Source organism: Mobula hypostoma, chromosome 5, assembly GCF_963921235.1.
Source record: "Mobula hypostoma chromosome 5, sMobHyp1.1, whole genome shotgun sequence".
Taxonomy (NCBI): Eukaryota; Metazoa; Chordata; class Chondrichthyes; order Myliobatiformes; family Myliobatidae; genus Mobula; species Mobula hypostoma.
This window is the reverse complement of record NC_086101.1, coordinates 28142513-28162923: the sequence shown is the minus strand read 5'-3', so window position 1 is coordinate 28162923 and position 20411 is coordinate 28142513. Positions and strand designations below refer to the sequence as shown.

The following is a 20411-nucleotide window of genomic DNA, read 5'->3' as shown; positions in this document are numbered from 1 at the left end:
TGATAAATGTTGTGACAGCACTCATCCGGCCAATCCGCCTTATTCCTGTATGCCTCCTCGTCACCACCAGAGACTCTGCCAATAACAGTTGTGTCACCGCTGATGGTGTTTGCACTATGCCTTGCCATACAGTCACGAGTGTAGACAGAGTAGTGCAGCATGCTAAGCACGCATTCTTTAGGTGCCCCTGAGTTGATTGTCAGCAAGGAGGAGATGTGGTTCCTGATCTGTGTTGACTGTAATCTCCTGATGTGGAGGATGAAGATCCAGTTGCAAAGGGAGATACAGAGGCCCAGGTTTCGAAGCTTGTTGATTAGTACTGAGAGGATGATAGTGATGACGATAGGCTTTGCATGCATAGCAGATGATTTTCTTGCATGCCATTTATTGGTTGAAATGTAACCATGTTTCTCTTGTAGTTCTCCCCAGGTTCGATGTCAAGGTCCAGGCGAATGAAATGTTCTATCTTGTGACAAGGGAGAGATTTGAATTCAGAATCACGGCAAAGTAAGTGTGAAATGGGTCCAGAGGTGGTGTATGTTCTTTGTGTGAGATATGGGATCTCCAGTCTCCCTGATAACTACATCTGCAAGAAGTGCATCCAACTGCAGCTCCTTAGAGACTGCGTTAAGGAACTGGAGCTGCAGCTGGATGACCTTCAGCTCATATTGGAAAATGAGGTGGCGATGGATAGGGAGTTGCAGAGGGCAGGTATCTGGGTGACTGTCAGGAGAGGGAGAGGTAACAGGCAGCCAGTGCAGACCACCCTTGTGGCCATTCCCCTCAATAATAAGTACAAAGTTCAAAGTAAATTTTATTAACAAAGTACATATGCCACCATCCACACATCCTGTGGTTCATTTTCTTGTGGTTATGCTCAGTAAATCTATAGAATAGTAACTATATTAGGATCAATGAAATTTCATCTAGAGTACAGAAGACAACAAACTGTGGAAATGCAAATATAAGGCAATAAATAACGAGAACAGGAGATGATGAGATAAGGAGTCATTGAAAGTGAGACCGTTGGTTGTGGGAACATTTCAGTGATGGGACAAGTGAAGTTGAATGTAGTTATCCCTTTTTGTTCAAGAGCCTGGTGGTTGAGGGGTGGTAACTGTTCTTGAACCTGGTGATGTGAGTCCTGAGGCTCTTGTACCTTCTACCTGATGGCAGCAGTGAGAAGAGAGCCTGACCTGGGTGGTGGGGATCCCTGATGATGGGTGCTGCTTTCCTATTTCCTTTCCTATGGTCGAGAGGCTTTACTCGTAATGTACAGGGCCAAATCCACTAGTTTTTGTAGGATTTTCCATTCAAAGTCACGGTGTTTCCAGTGCAGACTGCAAAGCAGCCAGTCAATATATACTCTACTACACACCAGTCTGTTAAAGTTCAAAGGTCCAAAGGTCCAATTTAATGTCAGAGAAATTTATACAATATACATCCTGAAACACTTCATCTTCACAAACGTCCCCGAAAGCAAGAAGTGCCCCAAAAGATGGATGACAGTTAAACATAAGAACCCCAAAGCCGGCCCAGCTCCACCCCCCTGCATGGAAGCGGCAGTAAGCAACAATATCCCTCTCCCCACCGGCAAAAAAAAGCATTGGCACTGCCACTGGGCACTCAAGCGTGAGCAAAGCAATAGCAAAGACACAGACTTGTAGTTACTCCAAAGACTTTGCGTTTCTCCCGACATTCGACATACCACAGGCTCTCTCCCTAATAAGGGAGAAGGAGGTGTCTCTGTTTTTCCCAGCGAGTGGGCAGACATAACAAACAACTCGCTGGTTTGTGATGTTAAAAGTCTGTATGTCGCTTTTCTCAAGCTCTGTGTCTGAAGATCTGAGGGATCCCGGCTCTTCAGGCACACAGCGGTAGATTTTCTGACTCCCCCGACAACGCACGGGTCTCTTGCTGTGACACCGACCCTTAATCTGCCCGTCTCCAGAGCCCCAAGATCTTAGGCTTCCGAATCCGAGCTGGACTCTCAGGCCCAACCCTTGGCGTGCCGAACAACGGCCAATCCTGAAACCCCGAGACCGGGTCCCATTCCTGCAAAGAACCAAAATCAGCGCGTAGCTCCAGGTCAGGGTCTTCAATAGAACCCTGAAAGGAAAAAAATAAAGATATTGAAGGTGGAAATAGAGCTGTTTCCAAAGATGTAAGCAAAGCAGTCGCCGTTTAGCGCCATCTTAACTTTGCTCCACTTTAGATGTCATGCTGAATCTCTGGAAACTCCTAAAGAAGTAGAGCACTCCTGTGGTTTCTTTACAATTGCACTTGTGTGCTGTGCCCAGTACAGGTCCACTGAAATAATAACACCTAAGAATTTAAAGTTGCTAACCCTCTCCACATCTGATCCTTTGGTTTGCCTCTCCTGAAGTCTATAATCAGTTCCTGGGTCTTGCTGCTATTGAGTGAGGGGTTGTTATTGGAGGTTGTTGCTGTTATTATCACTCAGACAGATTCTCAATCTCTCTCCTACATGCTGATTCATCACCACCTTTGATCTGGCCCACAACAGTGGTGTCATCAGCAAACTTGTATATGGCCACACAGTCATAGGTGTAAAGCGAGTAGAGCAGGGGGCTAAGGCACGGCATTCAAAGTGAGGAGGAAGAACATCAGAAAGTGGTGGTAGATAAGATATAGATTGATACTACGACATAGGTTGGAAAAGGAAGGTGTTCCTGAAGTGAGAATATAAGGAGTTAGGTAGAAAGCTGAAAAGCAGGATCGTCAGGATGGTATTCTCAGATTGCTGCCTGTGCCATGTGCCATTGACCTGGCAGATGAATGTGTGGCTGAGGAATTAGTGCAGGGGGAAGAGTTTCAGATTTATAGATCATTGGGATCTCTTCTGGGAAAGGTTTGACCCCTACAAAAGGGATGGTTTACTGCTGAACCCGAGGGGAGCCAACATCCTTGCAGGCAGGTTTGTTGGAGCTGTTGGGAGGGTTTAAACTAATTTGCCAGAGGAATGAGAACCGGGAGTGTTAGGGCTGAGGATGGGGCATTTGGTATTCAACTGGATGCAGTGTGTAGTGAGGCTGTGAGGATGGATGATAGGGCAAAATTGTATTCAGTGGGATGACTTCAATTTTAACAGTGGGCAGAAATCAAAAAGGGTTACGAATACAGGACTAGAGTTATTATATTTGTATGCATGCATTATACGGAATAAGATAGATGATCTTGTGGCGTAGTTAGAGATTGTATGATGTTGTGGGCATCTATCTCCGACTCATGGCTGAAAGAAGATCATGGTTGGGAGCTTAACATCTAAGGATACACATTGTATTGAAAGGATGGGTGGGGGGTGGCTCTATTGGTTAAAAATGAAATCAATTCCTTGGAATGAGGTGACATAGGATTAGAAGACGTAGAATCCTTGTGGATAGAGTTAAGAAACTGCAAGGGTAAAAAGACCCTGATGGAAGTCATATGTAGCCCTCTAAACAGTAGCCAGGATGTGAGCTACAGATTACAATGGGAGATAGAAAAGACAGATAAAAGGGCAATGTTGTGATAATCAAGGGGGGGGGGGTTTCAATATGTTGTAGACTGGGAAAATCCAGTTGGTGCTGGATCCCAACAGAGGGAATTTGTAGAATGCCTGCGAGATAGCTTTGTAGAGCAGCTTGTGGTTGAGCCCACTAGGGAAATGCAATTCTGGAATGGATGTTATGTAATGACCCAGATTTTATTAGGAAGCTTAAGGTAAAGGAACCCTTAGGAAGCAATGATCATAATGTGAAAGAATTTGCCCTACAGTTTGAGAAGGATCAGATCAAATCAAATGTATCAGTATTACATTGGAGCAAAGGAAATTGCAGAGGCATGAGAGAGGAGTTGGCCAAAGTTGATTGGAAGGGGACACTAGCAGGGATGATGGCAGAACAGCAGTGGCTGTTGTTTATGGGGGAAATTCAGAAATTGCAGGAAAGATACATCCCAAAGGTGAAGAAGTATTCTAAAGAGAGGATGAGGCAACCGTGGCTGACAAAGGAAATCAAAGACTGCATAAAAGCAAAAGAGGGGGTCTATGATATAGCAAAAGTTAGGGGGGATGTAGAGGATTGGGAAGCTTATAAAAAGCAACAACAGAAGTCAACAAAAAAAAACAAAGAGTAAAAGAAAGATGAAAGTGGATATGGGACCACTGGAAGGTGATGCTGGAGAGGTAATAATAGGGGACAAAGAAATGGCAGACTTGAATTGAATTGACTTTATTTCTTACATCCTTCACATACATGAGGAGTAAAAATCTTTATGTTACGTCTCTGTTTGAATGTGCCATGTGAAATCATAGTAATTTATAATAAATAGAACAGTCAATGTAACATAAAAATACACTCAAACCAGCATGAGTTAATCATTCTGATGGCCTGGTGGAAGAAGCTGTCCCGGAGCCTGTTGGTCCTGGCTTTTATGCAGTGGTACCATTTCCCAGATGGTAGCAACTGGAATAGATTATGCTTGGGGTGACTCGGGTCCCCAATGACCCTTCGGGACCTTCTTACACATCTGTCCTTGTAACTGTCCTGAATCATGGGAAGTTTAGAACTACAGATGTGTTGGACTGTCCGCACCATTATCTGCAGAATCGTGCAATTAAGGGAGGTACAGTTCCTATATCAGGCAGTGATGCAGCCAGTCAGAATGCTCTCAATTGTGCCCTGTAGAAAGTTCTTAGGATATGGGGGCCCACATCAAACTTCATCAACTGTCTGAGGTGAAAGAGGCTCTGTTGTGCCTTTTTCACCACACAGCTGGTATGTACAGACCACATGAAATCCTCGGTGATGTGGATGCCAAGGAACTTAAAAGTGTTTATCCTCTCAACCCCAGATCCATTGATGTCAATAGGGGTTAGCCCGTCTCCATTTCTCCTGTAATCCACAACTAGCTCCTTTGTTTTTGCGACATTGAGGGAGATGTTATTTTCTTGACCCCACTGTGTCAGAGCGATGACTTCTTCCCTGTAGGCCACCTCGTTATTTGAGATTAGACCAAACAGTATAGTGTTGTCATCAAATTTAATTAGCAGATCAGAGCTGTGGGTGGTGACACAGTCATGGGTGTATGGGGAGTAAAGGAGGGGACTCAGTACGCAGCCCTGAGGGGCTCCTGTATTGAGAGTCAGAGGGGTGGAGGTGAGGGAGCTCACTCTTACCACCTCCCGGCGATCTGACAGGAAGTCCAGGATCCAGCTGCACAAGGCAGGGTCAAGGCCAAGGTCTCAGCTTCTTGTCAAGCCTGAATGGAATTATGGTATTGAATGCTGACTATAGTCCAAGAACAACATTCTCACATATAAGCATCCTTCTTCTCCAGATGTGTAAGGTCAGTGTGTACAGCAGTGGCTATTGCATTGTCTGTTGATTGGTTGTGTCAGTAGGCAAATTGTAGGTAGTCCAGTCTGGGTGGTAGCAAGCTGCAGATGTAATCAGCCTCTCAGAGCATTTGCTTATTATTGAGGTGAATGCAACAGCATGCCAGTGTTCAGGCATGTTACCTTGGTCTTTTTTGGTACAGGGACAATGGTGGATAATTTGAAGCAGAAGGGCACTCTACACTGGGAGAAGGAGAGATTAAAAATATCAGTAAACACACCTGCTAGTTGTGCTGCACACATCCTGACTACTCGCCCTGGGATGCCGTCCAGCCCCGCAGCCTTGCATCTGTCCACTCGTTGGAAATGTTGCGCACTCCAGCCTCAGAGATGACCAGGTTGCAGGTTGTAGTTGTGGCTTTCGTCAGAGGCTCAGAGACAGCGACATTGAACCAAGCGTAAAAGCGATTGAGCTCATCTGGGAGAGAGGCCGCCATGTTGGCGGCACACTACATTTGGCATTGAAGTCCGCGATGGTATGCAGCCCTCGACTCAAGTCACGTGTGCTGTTTGTTGTGAAATTTGACTCAATTTTGTCCCTGTATTGTTGTTTTGCAGCCTTGATAGCTTTGCGTTGATCATAGCTACTTTTCTTGAGCTCCAGCTGACTGCTGGCAATGTCAGCTCTGTGTCGCGCGGTAGGTGCTGCTCCCTCGGAATTGTTAATCCAGGGTTTCTGGTTTGGGAAGACCCTGGCTGACTTCTGGGGGACCACAATGTTGATGCACTTCCGAATGAAACACGTGACTCCATTTGTGAACTCGGAGACATCTTCATCACGGGAGACATTCCAGTCGACGTCATCGAAGCAGTCCCGCAGCATGGAGGCCGATTGGTCACACCAACAGTGGACGGTTTTAACTACGTTTTTAACTCTTGTTTCAGCTTCTACCTGTACGTCAGCAACAGCAGGATTGAAGAGCGGGCTGATTGTTCAAAAGCTCAGCAAAGAAGAGCTTTGTAAGAGCTTAGAAAAATAGAGGGCTATGGGTAACCCTAAGTAATTTCTAATGTAAGTACATTGTTCGGCACAGCATTGTGGGCCGATGGGCCTGTATTGTGCCGTAGTTTTTCTGTGCTTCTATGTAAGCATTGCGGAAGGGAGTGCAACAGAGGTCAAGTCTCTTACCTCCACGAATGCGCACCTGGATGTGCTGACAGAATTTCGGAGAGACTTTCGTCAGCGATGCTCGATTAAAGTCACCAGTGACGATGAAGGCAGCCTCTGGGTGTGCAGTCCCCAGTGTGTTGATGGTCTTGTACAATTCCTTGAAAGGCAGGTCAGTATCAGCCTGCGGTGGAATGTACACCACTGTGATGGTAACAGCCCTGAGCTTCCTTGGTAGCCAGTAGGGTCTGCACAGCAGTACCAGGTATTCCAGTTCTAGGGAACAGAAGGACTTGAGGGCATGCACATTCTGGGGGTTGCACCAAGCATTGTTGACCATGAAGCATACCCCTCCTCCTTTATGTTCCCAGAGTGGTTATTTGACCTGACCGCCCGCAACAGGGAGAACCCAGAGGGCTGGATGGCGTGATCTGGTATCTCCTCCATCAGCCAGGTCTCCAAGAAGCACAAGGCGTTGCATTCTTTTGCTTCCTGCTGAAAGGAGATTCTGGCTCTCAGTTCACAAAGCTTGTTGTCCAGGGACTGGACGTTAGCCAGGCGTAGGCTAGGGAGCGGTGGCCGGTTTGCACGCTGTCTCAGTCTCATCAGGATGCTGAACCTTTTCCCTCTCTGCCAGTGCTTCTTCCGAGGTAGTGGCAGTGTAAGAGGTGAGTCTCCCACGTGCAAGCAGGGGTTCCCAGCGTAGGAAAGGTAAATGCCATCTTCCTGATGTTCAGAAGAGTCAGTCTTATCGCATCGGATGTGACTATCAGCTACTTGAACAGAAAATGCTAAGAAATTTGTTGAAATTAGTAGTATACTGTAGATTTGGAATGGAGCTTGCAACATGGCGCCATCTTGATGGAACTGAAATATTTTGCACCAGTCTTCACTATGGAAGACACTTATATCCTGGATCAAACTGTTATATCATTCTCCTGTGGCCTCGGTCCGTACTAACTCTCTAAGCTCACCTTTTTCCCCTCTTTTTCGAGGTACTCGACAAGGTTGTCCTCTTAGTCCTTTATTATTTGATATTGCATTAGAACCTCTTGCAATTGCCATTCAAGAATCTCCAAATATTACTGGGATAACTTGGGGCTAAAGTCCCATAAAATACCACTCTATGCTGATGACTTACTTTTATATATTTCTAATCCTCAAAAATCCATCCCTGCTGTTTTAGAGTTATTAGCACAATTTAGTCTCTTTTCAGGTTATAAATTAAATCTTAGGAAGAGTGAACTTTTCCCGATTAATAAACAACTTCCCTTATATCATAACTTTCTGTTTAAATTGATTAATAATTATTTTTCATATCTTGGGATTAAAATTACTTGTAAACACAAAGATTTATTTAAGATTAACTTTTTACCCTTAATTGACCATATTATTCAACTTTCATCTAAATGGTTTCCTTTATATTTAACTTTGATTGGTCGTATTAATGCAGTTAAGATGTATTTTCTGCCAAAATTTATATATATATTTCAGGCATTACCGATTTTTGTTCCAAAATCTTTTTTTGATAAAGTTGACTCAAAAATTTCTTCATTTATTTGGCAAAATAAAAACCCGAGACTGGGTAAAATACATTTACAGAAAGCTAAGAGAGATGGAGGTTTAGCATTACCTAACTTTAGATTCTATTATTGGGCAATCAATATTCGACATATGAAATTTTGGTTACTTGACCAGGATATACTATCCATTCCTAAATGGGTAGCATTGGAATTACAATCTGTTCAGGGCTACACACTTGGCTCTATTCTAGGTTCCTCTCTTCCTTTTGATTTGAAACGCCTTAAACAGGTATCTAACCCGATAGTTAAATATACCTTACGTATTTGGTTCCAGTTCAGAAAATTTTTTGATCTTAACCAATTTGGGCTAGCGATTCCTATTTTAGGTAACATATTTTTTCCTCCCTCTTTTACGGATCGTGCTCTTCAAATTTGGAAGACTAAGGGTATTTCACGGTTTTTGGATTTATTTTTAGATGGTTCCCTTATGTCTTTCGAACAATTATCTAATAAATATAATTTATCAAGAATACATTTTTTTAGATATCTACAAGTTAGAAATTTCCTAAGTACTATACTTTCTTCTTTTCCAATGCTTCCTCCTACATACATTTTAGATACTATAATTAACCTTAATCCATGTCAGAAAGGTGCATTGGCTATGATTTATAATATTATTATGAAACTTAGGAAAGCTCCATTTGATAAGATTAGGGTAGATTGGGAACAGGAATTGGGGTCTATCATTTCCGTGGATGACTGGGGGCAGATTTTACAATTAGTCAATACTTCCTCTATCTGTGCTAAACGGTATTGGGGGTAAGGTATTGGTGTGGGTGGAGAATTGGTTAGCAGACAGGAAGCAAAGAGTGGGTATAAACGGGACCTTTTCAGAATGGCAGGCGGTGACTAGTGGGGTACCGCAAGGCTCAGTGCTGGGACCCCAGTTGTTTACAATATATATTAATGACTTGGATGAGGGAATTAAATGCAGCATCTCCAAGTTTGCGGATGACACGAAGCTGGGTGGCAGTGTTAGCAGTGAGGAGGATGCTAAGAGGATGCAGGGTGACTTGGATAGGTTGGGTGAGTGGGCAAATTCATGGCAGATGCAATTTAATGTGGATAAATGTGAAGTTATCCACTTTGGTGGCAAAAATAGGAAAACAGATTATTATCTGAATGGTGGTTGATTAGGAAAAGGGGAGGTGCAACGAGACCTGGGTGTCATTATACACCAGTCATTGAAAGTGGGCATGCAAGTACAGCAGGCGGTGAAAAAGGCGAATGGTATGCTGGCATTTATAGCGAGAGGATTCGAGTACAGGAGCAGGGACGTATTACTGCAGTTGTACAAGGCCTTGGTGAGACCACACCTGGAGTATTGTGTGCAGTTTTGGTCCCCTAATCTGAGGAAAGACATCTTTGCCATAGAGGGAGTACAAAGAAGGTTCACCAGATTGATTCCTGGGATGGCGGGACTTTCATTTGAAGAAAGACTGGATGAATTGGGCTTGTACTCGTTGGAATTTAGAAGATTGAGGGGGGATCTGATTGAAACGTATAAGATCCTAAAGGGATTGGACAGGCTAGATGCAGGAAGATTGTTCCCGATGTTGGGGAAGTCCAGAACGAGGGGTTACAGTTTGAGGATAGAGGGGAAGCCTTTTAGGACCGAGATTAGGAAAAACTTCTTCACACAGAGAGTGGTGAATCTGTGGAATTCTCTGCCACAGGAAACTGTTGAGGCCAGTTCATTGGCTATATTTAAGAGGGAGTTAGATATGGCCCTTGTGGCTACGGGGGTCAGGGGGTATGGAGGGAAGGCTGGGGCGGGGTTCTGAGTTGGATGATCAGCCATGATTATAATAAATGGCGGTGCAGGCTCGAAGGGCCGAATGGCCTACTCCTGCACCTATTTTCTATGTTTCTATGTTTCTATGTTTCTATTCCCTAATTCAATTTAAAGTTGTTCATAGAGCACATATGTCCAAAGGTAAATTAGCTCGCTTTTATTCTCACATTAATCCTTTTTGTGATAGATGTCCGGGGCAGATAGCCTCTTTAACTCATATGTTCTGGTCTTGTCCTACTCTGGAAACTTTTTGGAGAGACATTTTTAATATTATCTCAAAGGTATTGAATATAGATATCTCTCCTCACCCTATTACTGCTATCTTTGGACTACCTAAAATTTCCAGTAATTTTTCTCCTTCAGCCCGTAGAATGATTGCATTTCTTACTTTAATGGCGAAAAGATGTATCTTACAACATTGGAAAGAGCTTAACGCTCCAACCACCTTTTTTTGGTTTTCTCAGACGATATTATGCTTGAATTTGGAGAAAATTAGAAGCAATCTTTATGATTCCTCACTTAAATTTGAACAGACCTGGAGATCTTTTATTCAATATTTTCATTTAATGTAATTTTTTTTTCTTCTCTTTTTTGCTCCATATTTATATACCCTTCTTGTTTTTTTTTTACTGTTTTTAATGGAGGTCGGGTTTGAGGACGTGATTTTAAGTTCTTTAACTCTATTTGGTTCCAAGTTAGCCCATTGCTTTGCTTTGCTTTTAGTTTAGTTGCACGGTGGGTTTTTTTGGGGGTTTTTTTTTTCCCTTTCTCAATTGATATATATATATAAAAATTAGTATACTGTTATGTTACCTTAGTATGTTATGTTTAAATTACATTGTTTGTATCACTTTTTTTTCTGTATTAATATTTCCTGTAATTTTATTATATTCTAACAGTGTATTAGTGCCCTGTATGGCTTACCCTTTTGTATACTTATTCAATAAAAAGATTTAAAAAGAAAGAAAGGAAGACACAAGCAGAGTGCCGGGGGCAGAAGTCAGCATTGTTACCTCGAAGGAGAAGGAGATTGGGAAGCTGAAAGGTCTGAAGGTACATAAGTCACCTGGACCAGGGTTCTGAAAGAGGTAGCTGAAGAGATTGTAAAGGCATTAGTAATGATCTTTCAAGAATCACTAGATTCTGGAATGGTTCATGAGAACTGGAAAATTGGAAATGTCACTCCACTTTTCAAGAAGGGAGGGAGGCAAAAGGAAGGAAATTCTAGGACTGTTAGCCTGACTTCCATGGTTGGGAAGATGAGGGAGTCTATTATTAAGGATGAGGTTTTGGAGAACTTGGAGGCACGTGATAAAATAGGCCAAAGTCGGCAGGGAAATCTTGCCTGACAAATCTGTTGAAAGTCTTTGAGAAAATAACAAGCAGGAGAACCAGCGAATGTTTTTTGCTTGAATTTTCAGAAGGCCTTTGACAAGGTGCTGCACCTGAGGTTGCTTAACAAGATAAGAGCCCATCGTATTATAGGAAGGGCACTAGCATGGATAGAAGATTGGCTGACTGGCGGCAGGCAAAGAGAAGGAATAAAGGGGCCCTACTCTGGTTGGCCACAGGTGACTAGCGGTGTGCAGCAGGGTTCAGTGTGGGAATACTTTTTATCATGTCATAGGTCAATGATTTGGATGAAGGAATTCAATTCAATTCAATTCAATTCAATTCAATTCAAGTTTAATTGTCATTTAACCATATATGATTACTCATGAATACAGCCAAGTGAGACAGTGTTACCAGGGAATAAAGCTGCAGACGCCCCCACCCACCCAGCCCACTGATATCCTTTGTCGACTGGCCCCTGATGCCAGCTAGGCAACACCGTGACTTTGAGGCCCAGCCCTCACCCTGATGCCTGACTCCCACTAGGCGAATCCATGGCTTTGAGGCCCAGCACAACGCTGAAAGGCCCACAAGCACGTACAGAATATTAGTTAAAAACAGAACCAGACAAATATATATGTATATAGTCCAGACACCCTCAGTCCATTTTAAATCTTCAGTCACTGCAACCGCGCTACGCCACCCCCAATAGAGTGCAATGGCTTGGACGGCCCTCTGCTTGCTGCTGAAAAGCAAGCGACCCTGCAGCTTGAGGCTTGAGCCCACTGAGTGCCGTCAAAGCATCTGCAGTCGGCCACAACAGAGCTTGTCTTCTGCCCAGTGAAACCCTGGGAGGATAGCTCCAACTCGGTGCCCCTAGCGAAGCGCAACAGCTTTCTCCCCTCCCTCTGCATGGCTGCAAGCAGGAAATACCGTGGCTTTCAGGCCTAGTCCTCTTTACGAGGCGGCATGCCAGATTAACCGTGTCCAAAGGGGTCTTGCGATCACACGAAAAGTGGCCATGACAACCACTGGCTATTTAACTGCAAGCCTCCATTGATTCAGGCAGCAGCATGCTGCAGAGCCCCTTCATTATCTCTGCCGGTGAGGAACTCGCTGATGGTGTAGACCTGCAGTACTTTGAGTTCTTAACGTACAGCAGGATTCTGCGATCCTTAGACGTACATTTTGATGTCGTATTTGACAAATTGACGGCTTTGTGGCCAAGTTTGTGAACAATATGAAGATAGCTGGAGGGGCAGGTAGCGCTGAGTATACAGAGTGTATGCAGAAGGACTTAGACAGATTAAGGGAAAGACCAAAGAAATGGCAGATGAAATATAATGTGGGAAAGTAAATGGTCTTACATTTTGCTGGAAGGAATAAAATGCGGACTATTTTCTAAATGGGGATAAATTTCAATAATCAGAGGTACAAGGGGACTTGGGATTCCCTAAGAGTTAACTTGCGGGTTGAGATGGTGATAAGGAAGGCATACGGAATTTTAGCATTCATCTCGAGAAGAGTAGAATACAAAAGCAAAGATATAACGAGGCTTTATAAGGCAATGGTCAGCACTTGGACTATTGTGAGCAGTTTTTGGCCCCTGATCTATGAAGAGATGTGCTGGTATTGGAGAGGGTGCAGAGGAAGTTAACGAGAATGATCCCAGGAATGGAAGGTTACCATATGGGGAATGTTCGATAGCTCTGGACCTCAGCGCGCTGGGATTTAGAAGGTTGAAGGGGGATCTCATTGAAGCTGATTGAATATTGAAAGACCCAGATGAACTGGATATGGAGAGGATGTTTCCTTTAGTGGGAGAGCCTAGGACCTGAGAGCTTAACCTCAGAATTGAGGGACGCCCAATTAGAACAGAGATGAGGAAAAATTCCTTTAGCCAGAGGGTGTCAATCTGTGGAATTCATTGCCACAGACAGCTGTGCAGGCCAAGATGTTGGGTATATTTAAGGCGGCAGTTGATAGGTCCTTGGTTAATTAGGGTATCAAAGGTTATGGGGAGAAGGCAGGAGAATGGGGTTGTGAGGGATAATAAATCAGCCATGATGGAATGGCAGATCAGACTCGATGGGCCAAATGGCCTAATCCTGCTCACCTCAGCATGTTTGATACAGATGGGCGGGTGCACCATCCGGCTTCCTGAAGTGGTTGAAGGAGTCGGCTCAGTCCAGTTTCTCATGGGCAGTTTGGAATGGGTAGCAAACGCCATCCTTGCCACATCACATTACTGAACAAGTGGTATAGAAATCTGTGTTAACATCTAATAAGCTCAACTATTATCTTTTAAAGACACTTGTATGGCGAACCAGTGCACGGAGAGGCCCATATTAGATTTGGAATCATCCACGGTGTTAGCAATAAGACGGAAGTTTGGAGTCTAGGACGAAAATTAACCGTGAGTACATTTCAAGGCTTCTGACATGGGATTTGGGTATCTGGATGTAAAGGTTAATTTTGTTGTAACAGTGGGAAATCAGGAGAATCTGTGGAACTCCAGCCCTTGATCATTTAGCTTGGGCGCATTCCTTTCAACGTTCTGAAGTTCCATCAACTTAACACGGGAAATCAAAGAGATGGTGTAATGTTTGCTTTACCCGTTGAGATTGAGAAGCTGGTATTCATTTCGTCGATGGTTACGAGAGGGTCAGAAGAGAATCAGGTAATTTAACACTGGTTTATTTAGTGATATTTGTGGTTTTGTGGTAGCAGTGCAGTTGAGGACATAGAAATTCTCTGAGGCCTCTGTTGGTCCTGGTCAACCTTGGAAGCTGCATTCCAGCAGTCTAGGTTCACAAGTCAGGACAGTACAATATGGAGAGCAAGCTGTTGCCCACGCATCTGATGAACCCAAAGGAACTGCAGAGACCGATACAGTTTGGCACCAGGAGCGACACAGGAGTTGCCACTCAGCATTGAACTCAATGTAAGACTGCCTTAGGGACTCCAGCTCCAAATTTTTCTCTTGGGGTTTACTCCCAAAGCCTTCCCCATGAGTGGGTATGGCCGTAAAGCAGAGAAGATTTGAGAGCAGAGTTTTCCTTCTCCTAGATGAGCTGCCAGCCGCGGCCAAGCTGATGAGCCCATCTGCCCAAAGTGACTGGTTTTAAGGCACCAGTAACCTGTCTTTGCCCTTTGCCTTGTCAGTAGAAACTGTTCCACTGGGCTTAGTAGCTAAGCCACACGTGAAGGCCAGGAGCTGCACTTGGTTGTCAGAGGCTCTTTGAGGCGCATGCCATTGGGAGTATTTCATAGGGAGTGGGAGTTTGTCCCCATTACCACCCCCAGCTCTAACAACCTTAGGAACCACATAAAAATTACCATGTTACAAAAATAGATAGTGCAAAACAGGAATAATGATCAGTGCATGGACCATTCAGAAATCTAATGGCAGATGGGAAGAAGCTATTTCAGAAATGTTTTTGTGGTCTTTATGGTCCAGTACCTTCTTCCTGATGGTAATGAGAAGAAGGCATGTCCCCAAGTGAGGGTCCTGAGTATGGATGCTGCTTTCTTGAGGTACCAGCTTTTGAAGATGCCTTTGTTTGTGGACATGCCATTGGAATGGGGCAGGTAGTTTCGATCCTCCTTGCTTGACCGTTGGATGTACTGTGGGTTTGTATATTCCTTCAAATCTTCACACTCTTTCCTGATGGTGGTAAAGAGAAGAGGACAGATCACAGCTGGTGAGGGTTCTTAGTAATGGATGCATCCTACTTGAGACACCACTTCTGGAAGATGTCTTCACTTCTCAACAGGGTTGTGTCCATAACAGAGCTGGCTGATTTGGCAGGGGGATGGGAGCCAGTCTGAAGGAACTTAGGAGAGGTCAGATGGTAAAAAAGCAAAGATAGCCTGCAGTCAGACAGTCAAGAAGGTCAGGCAGCCAGCAGACAATCAATGCATTAGGGATGCAGAATCAAAAAGGGTAGCAAATGCAGCACTCGAAGTGTTATATGGAGTATAATACTTTGCACGGAGTATAAGAAATAAGGTGGATGATCTTGTTGCACTATTACAGATTGTCAGGTATGATGTGGCCATCACTGAATTGTGGCTGAAGGATGGTTGTGCAAAGTTACATGTTGTGTCGGAGGGATAGGAAGGTAGGCAGAGAGTAGCAGCATGTCTCTGCTGATAAAGAATGACATTAAATCAGTAGAAAGATGTGGCATAGGACCAGAAGATGTTGGAACCTTGTGGGTTGGCTTCAGGAACTGCAAGGGTAAAAGGACCCGGATGGCAATTATATACAGGCCTCCCAACAGTAGCTGGGATGTGGGCCCCAGTTTACAACGGGAAATAGAAAAGACATCTCAAAAGGGCAATGTTATGATAGTCATGGGAGATTTCAACATGTAGATTGATTGGGAGAATCAGGTTGGTAATGGTTCTCAAGAGAGTAAGTTTGTTGAATGCCTTTTGAGTGCAGTTTGTCATTAAGCCTACTGGGGATCAGCTATACTGGATTGGGTGCTATTTAATAAAACAGAGGTGATTAGGAGCTTAAGGCAAAAGAAACTTAGGAGGCAGCGATTTTTAATTATGATTGAGTTTAATTTGAAATTTGATAGGGAGATAGCAATGTGTGATATAGTAGTATTTCAGTGGAAATTATAGTGGTATGAGAGAGGAGCTGGCCAAAGTAAATTGGAAGGAGATGTTGGCAGGGGTGACAGCTGAGCAGCGATGGTGTGAGTTTCTGGAAAAAATGAAGAAGGTGCAGGATAGATGTATTCCGAAAATGAAGAAATACTCGTGGCAAAATAGTACAACCATCACTGACAAGGGAAGTCAAAGCTAATGTAAAAGCAAAACTTTGCTGGAAGCTGGAGGATCGGGAAGCTTTTAAAAACCTACAGAGAAGGACTAAAAAAACTCATTAGGAGTGAAAAGGTGAAATATGAAAGCAAGGTGCAAACAACATCAAAGTGGATAGTAAAAGCTTTTCAAGTATGTATGCAAATAAAAGAGGGTTCAGAGTGGATAAGAGACGACTAGAAAATGAGGTCAGAGAAATTATAATCGGGACAGGGAGCTGGTAGATGTACTAAATGAGTGTTTTACATCAGTCTCACTAGCAGTGTGCCAGATGTTGAAGGGTGTGAGAGAAGAGAAGTGAATGCAGTTTCTATTACAAGGGAGAAGGTGCTGAAAAAGCTGTAAGACCTAAGGCTACATAAGTAACCTGGACCAGATGAAGTGTACCTTAGGGTTCTGAAAGAGCTGGTGGTGGAGATTGTGGAGGCATTAGTAATGATCTTTTAAAAATCATTGGTCTCGGGCATGGTGGCAGAGGACTGGAAAATTGCAAATGTCACTCCACTCTTTTAAAAAAGGAAGAAGGCAGCAGAAAGGAAATTATAGACTAGTTAGCCTGACCTCAGTGGTTGGAGAGATATTGGAGTCAGTTGTTAAGGATGAGGTTATGAGTACGTGTTTGGCTGCCAGTAACGAGTGTTTTTTTATGCTGAATATCACTGATTTAGATGATGAAATAGATGGCTTTGTTGCCAAGTTTGCAGATGATATAAAGATTGGTGGAGGGGCAGGTGGTGCTGAGGAAACAGGCAGGCTGTAGAAGGACTTAGACAGATTAGGAGGATGGGCAAGAAAGTGGCAAATGAAATACAATGTTGGAAAATGCATGGTCATTGGCAGGTGGAATAAATGAGCGGACTATTTTCTAAACAGTGAGAAAATCCAAAAATCTGAGATGCAAAGGGACTTGGGAGTCCTTGTGCAGAACACCCTAAAGGTTAACTTGCAGGTAGAGTTGGTGGTGAGGAAGGCAAATGTAATGTTAGTATTCATTTCAAGAGGTCTAGAATACAAGAACAGGGATGTGATGTTGAGGCTTTATAAGGCACTGCTGAGGCCTCACCTTGATATTGTGAACAGTTTTGTGCTCCTTATCTTAGGAAAGATATGCTGGCATTGGAGAAGGCTCAGAGGAGGTTCCAGGAATGAAAGGGTTATCATATGAGGACTATTTCATAACTCTGGGTCTGTACTCCCTGGAATTTAGAAGGATGAGGGGAGCTCTTATTGAAAACTTTTGAATGTTGAAAGGTCTGGACAGAGTAGATGTGGAAAGAATGTTTCTTGTGCTGGGGAAGTCAAGGACAAGAGGGCACAGCCTCAGGATAGAAGGGCATCTATTTAACACAGAGATGTGGAGATATTACTTCAGCCAGAGGGTGGTGAATTTGTGGAATTTGTTACCACAGGCAGCTGTGGAGGCCATCGTTCGATGTATTTAAGGCAGAGTTTGATTGGACACGGCATCAAAGGTTATAGAGAGAAGTCTGGGAGTGGAACTGAGGAGAGGAAATAAGGATCCTCCATGACTGAAAAGCAGAGTGGAGGCGGACACTCAATGGGCTAAATGGCCTAATTCTGCTCCCATGTCTTATGGTCTAATGGCTGTGTCTACAACACTCTGCAGCTTCTTTTGATCTTGTCCTTGGAGCCTCCTTACCTGCCGACAATGCAACCAATCAGAATGCTCTCCACCTGTAGAAATTTGTTAGAGTCTGGTGATATACCCAATCTCCTCAAACCCTTAACAAAGTAGAGCTGCTGAAGAGCCTGCTTCATGGTTACATCACTTTGTTGGGCCCAGGATAGATCCTACGAGAGGTTGACTTGAAGCATATGTTGAACAGAGAACGTGGAATCTTACAGCACAAGACTTCAGCTCATGACCAATCTACTCTAAGATCTGCTTTCACTATTCACCATAACTCCAAGTTTGGTGTTATCTGCAAACTTACTAAGCATGCCACCTACACCTGGGGAGGGATTTTTTCAGCTGGAAAATGGAGTCTGTTGACACAGTGTGTTGTGGAGGCCTAACTCTTCCCGCATTGACCTACATTCTTCTTTCATCTCTGTGTCTGTCCAAGAGTCTCTTAAAAGTCCTTACGAGAAATGTACAAGAGGACATGGAGACCATGAGATTATGCCAGGTCTTTAAATGCCCATTTATTCGAAGGTGGGACAGAATTTCAGCTTTGATGTTTGCCTTTACCTGGGAGGTGGCTCCTGAGGTTCGAGAAGTGATCCCAGTGTGGCAGAGCAAGCTCGTTCTACAGAGGACCTTTGCCTTGTAGATGTTAAGTGTAAGACCAATCTTCTATTGACTCAGTGAACAAGTAGCTTGCAGCTCGCCCTCCCCCCCCCCGCATGCTATTTCCTGAGTGTGTGCACAGGAAAATGAGAAAATAGCAACAGCAGGAGGCCACTCAGCCCCTCAAGCTTGCCCCATCTTTCTAAAGGTAATCACGGCTCATCGGGCTCAGGTTTCATCTCCTCTTCTGTACCAGTTCTCCACTGACCTCAATCTCCCCCAGTCTTTCAAAAACCACCCACCTCCACTATTCCCTCTGAATAGGACAACCCTCTAATCCCAGGAATTATCCTGGTGAATCTCCTTTAGACTGCCTCCAAGGCTGGTGTATCCTACATTAGGTAAGGGGGCCAAATCCTGTGAAGCTGCTGCAAGCAATGTTTACATAACATAAGGTTATAAGGAATAGGACAAGGAGTGAGCCATCTGGCCAGCCTAGTCTGCTCTACTATTCAATAAATTCATGGCTGACCTGGCTATGGACTCAGCTCTACTTACTGCCTGTTTTCCATAACCCTTAATTCTCCATATTATGCAAAAAATCTTGCTTCAACTGTTCTGTCTTAGATGTGTTCAGTTATAATCCTCGGGATGGTATCCTCACACCATTGGCTCCTCCTTCCCACCTTCCTCACTTGATCCCATGGTCCATCTTGTTTCCTATGAGTTTCCATAATCTTCAGCCCTGTCATCTCCGCCTCTCATCTCCCAGCCTCTGTCACTATCTCCATTCTCCCTTCTCCATCTTCCGATTACCCCACCTTACCTGGATCCAGCTCTAGTCCACCAGCTGTCCTCCACCCCTTTTCCTCACTGGCCATCTCCATCTATCTTTCAGCCCAGGTGAAGATTCTGGGCCTGAAACATTGACTGTCCATTTCCCTCCACGGGTCAAAGGTTTCAAAGGTACATTTAATGTCAGAGAAATGTATACAATATACATCCTGAAATGCTTTTTCTTCGCAACCGTCTACGAAAACAGACGAGTGTCGCCAAAGAATGAATGACAGTTAAGTGTTAGAACCCCACAGCCCACCCTCAGCTCCCCCTCCCACATGTAAGCAGCAGCAAAGGAACAATACCCCCCTCCCTAACCAGCAAAAAAAAACATCAGCACCCACCCCCGAGCACTCAAGCGTGCAGCAAAGCAACAGCAAAGACACAGACTTGCAGTTCCCCAAAGACTACTCTTTCACCTGGTATTCAACATACCATAGGCTCTCTCTCTCCCTAATAAGGGAGAAAGAGGTATCTCTGTTTCACAGTGAGAGGGGAGACATAACAAATAACTCACTGGTTTACAATGTTAAAAGTCTATTGCATCGCTTTTTCCATGCTCTGTGCCCCAAGATCTCTGGTTTCAGGGCGCACAGCCAGAGATCTTCCATCTCCCACGACACACCGATTTCCTGCCGAGACACCGACCTTCAGTCCGCCCATCTCCAGAGCCACAAGATCCCGGAACTCCAAAGGCAGGCTAATCTCTTAGGCTGCATCCTTGGCATTAAGAGTAACGGCCAGTTGTGAAACCCCGAGAGCTGGTTCCATTCCTGCAAAGAACAAAGTCAGCGTGTAACTCTAGGTTAGGGTCTTCAAAAGAAACCTGAAAGGGAAAATCAGAGATATTAAAGATGGAAGTAGAGCTGTTTCCCAAGATGCAAGCAAGGAGTCACCGTTAGGCGCCATTGTCTCCTCCTAAGCTCCTCCTTCTGACTCACTAATTTCCTCAAGTAACGTCTGTGGAAGGATGTACACTCAGTAGCCACGTTACTAGGTACCTCCCGTACCTGATCAAGTGGCCACTGAGTGTGTGTTTGTGGTCTTCTGTTATTGTAGCCTGTCCACTTCAAGGTTTGATGTGTTGTGCATCCAGAGATGCCCTTTGGAACGCCGCCATTGTAACGTAAGGCTATTTGAGTTATTTTTGACTTCCTGTTAGCCTGACCCTGTCTGGCCATTCTCCTCTGACCTCTCTCATTAACAAGGCATTTTCACCCACAGAACTGCCTCTCAGTGAATGTTTTTTTTTGCTTTTTGCAAACTCT

General features: G+C 44.2%; 1 protein-coding gene across 1 annotated transcript in view; it reads left to right on the top strand.

Annotated features, from left to right (window-relative positions):
• The window catches only part of LOC134346713 (complement C4-like), a 148187-nt gene that overhangs the window by 16385 nt on the left and 111391 nt on the right, over positions 1–20411 (top strand). The window contains exons 7-8 of the mRNA XM_063048271.1: positions 420–507; positions 13527–13632. Of these exons, the coding sequence (XP_062904341.1) occupies positions 420–507; positions 13527–13632 (194 nt within the window). The remainder of the gene's footprint in view (positions 1–419; positions 508–13526; positions 13633–20411) is intronic.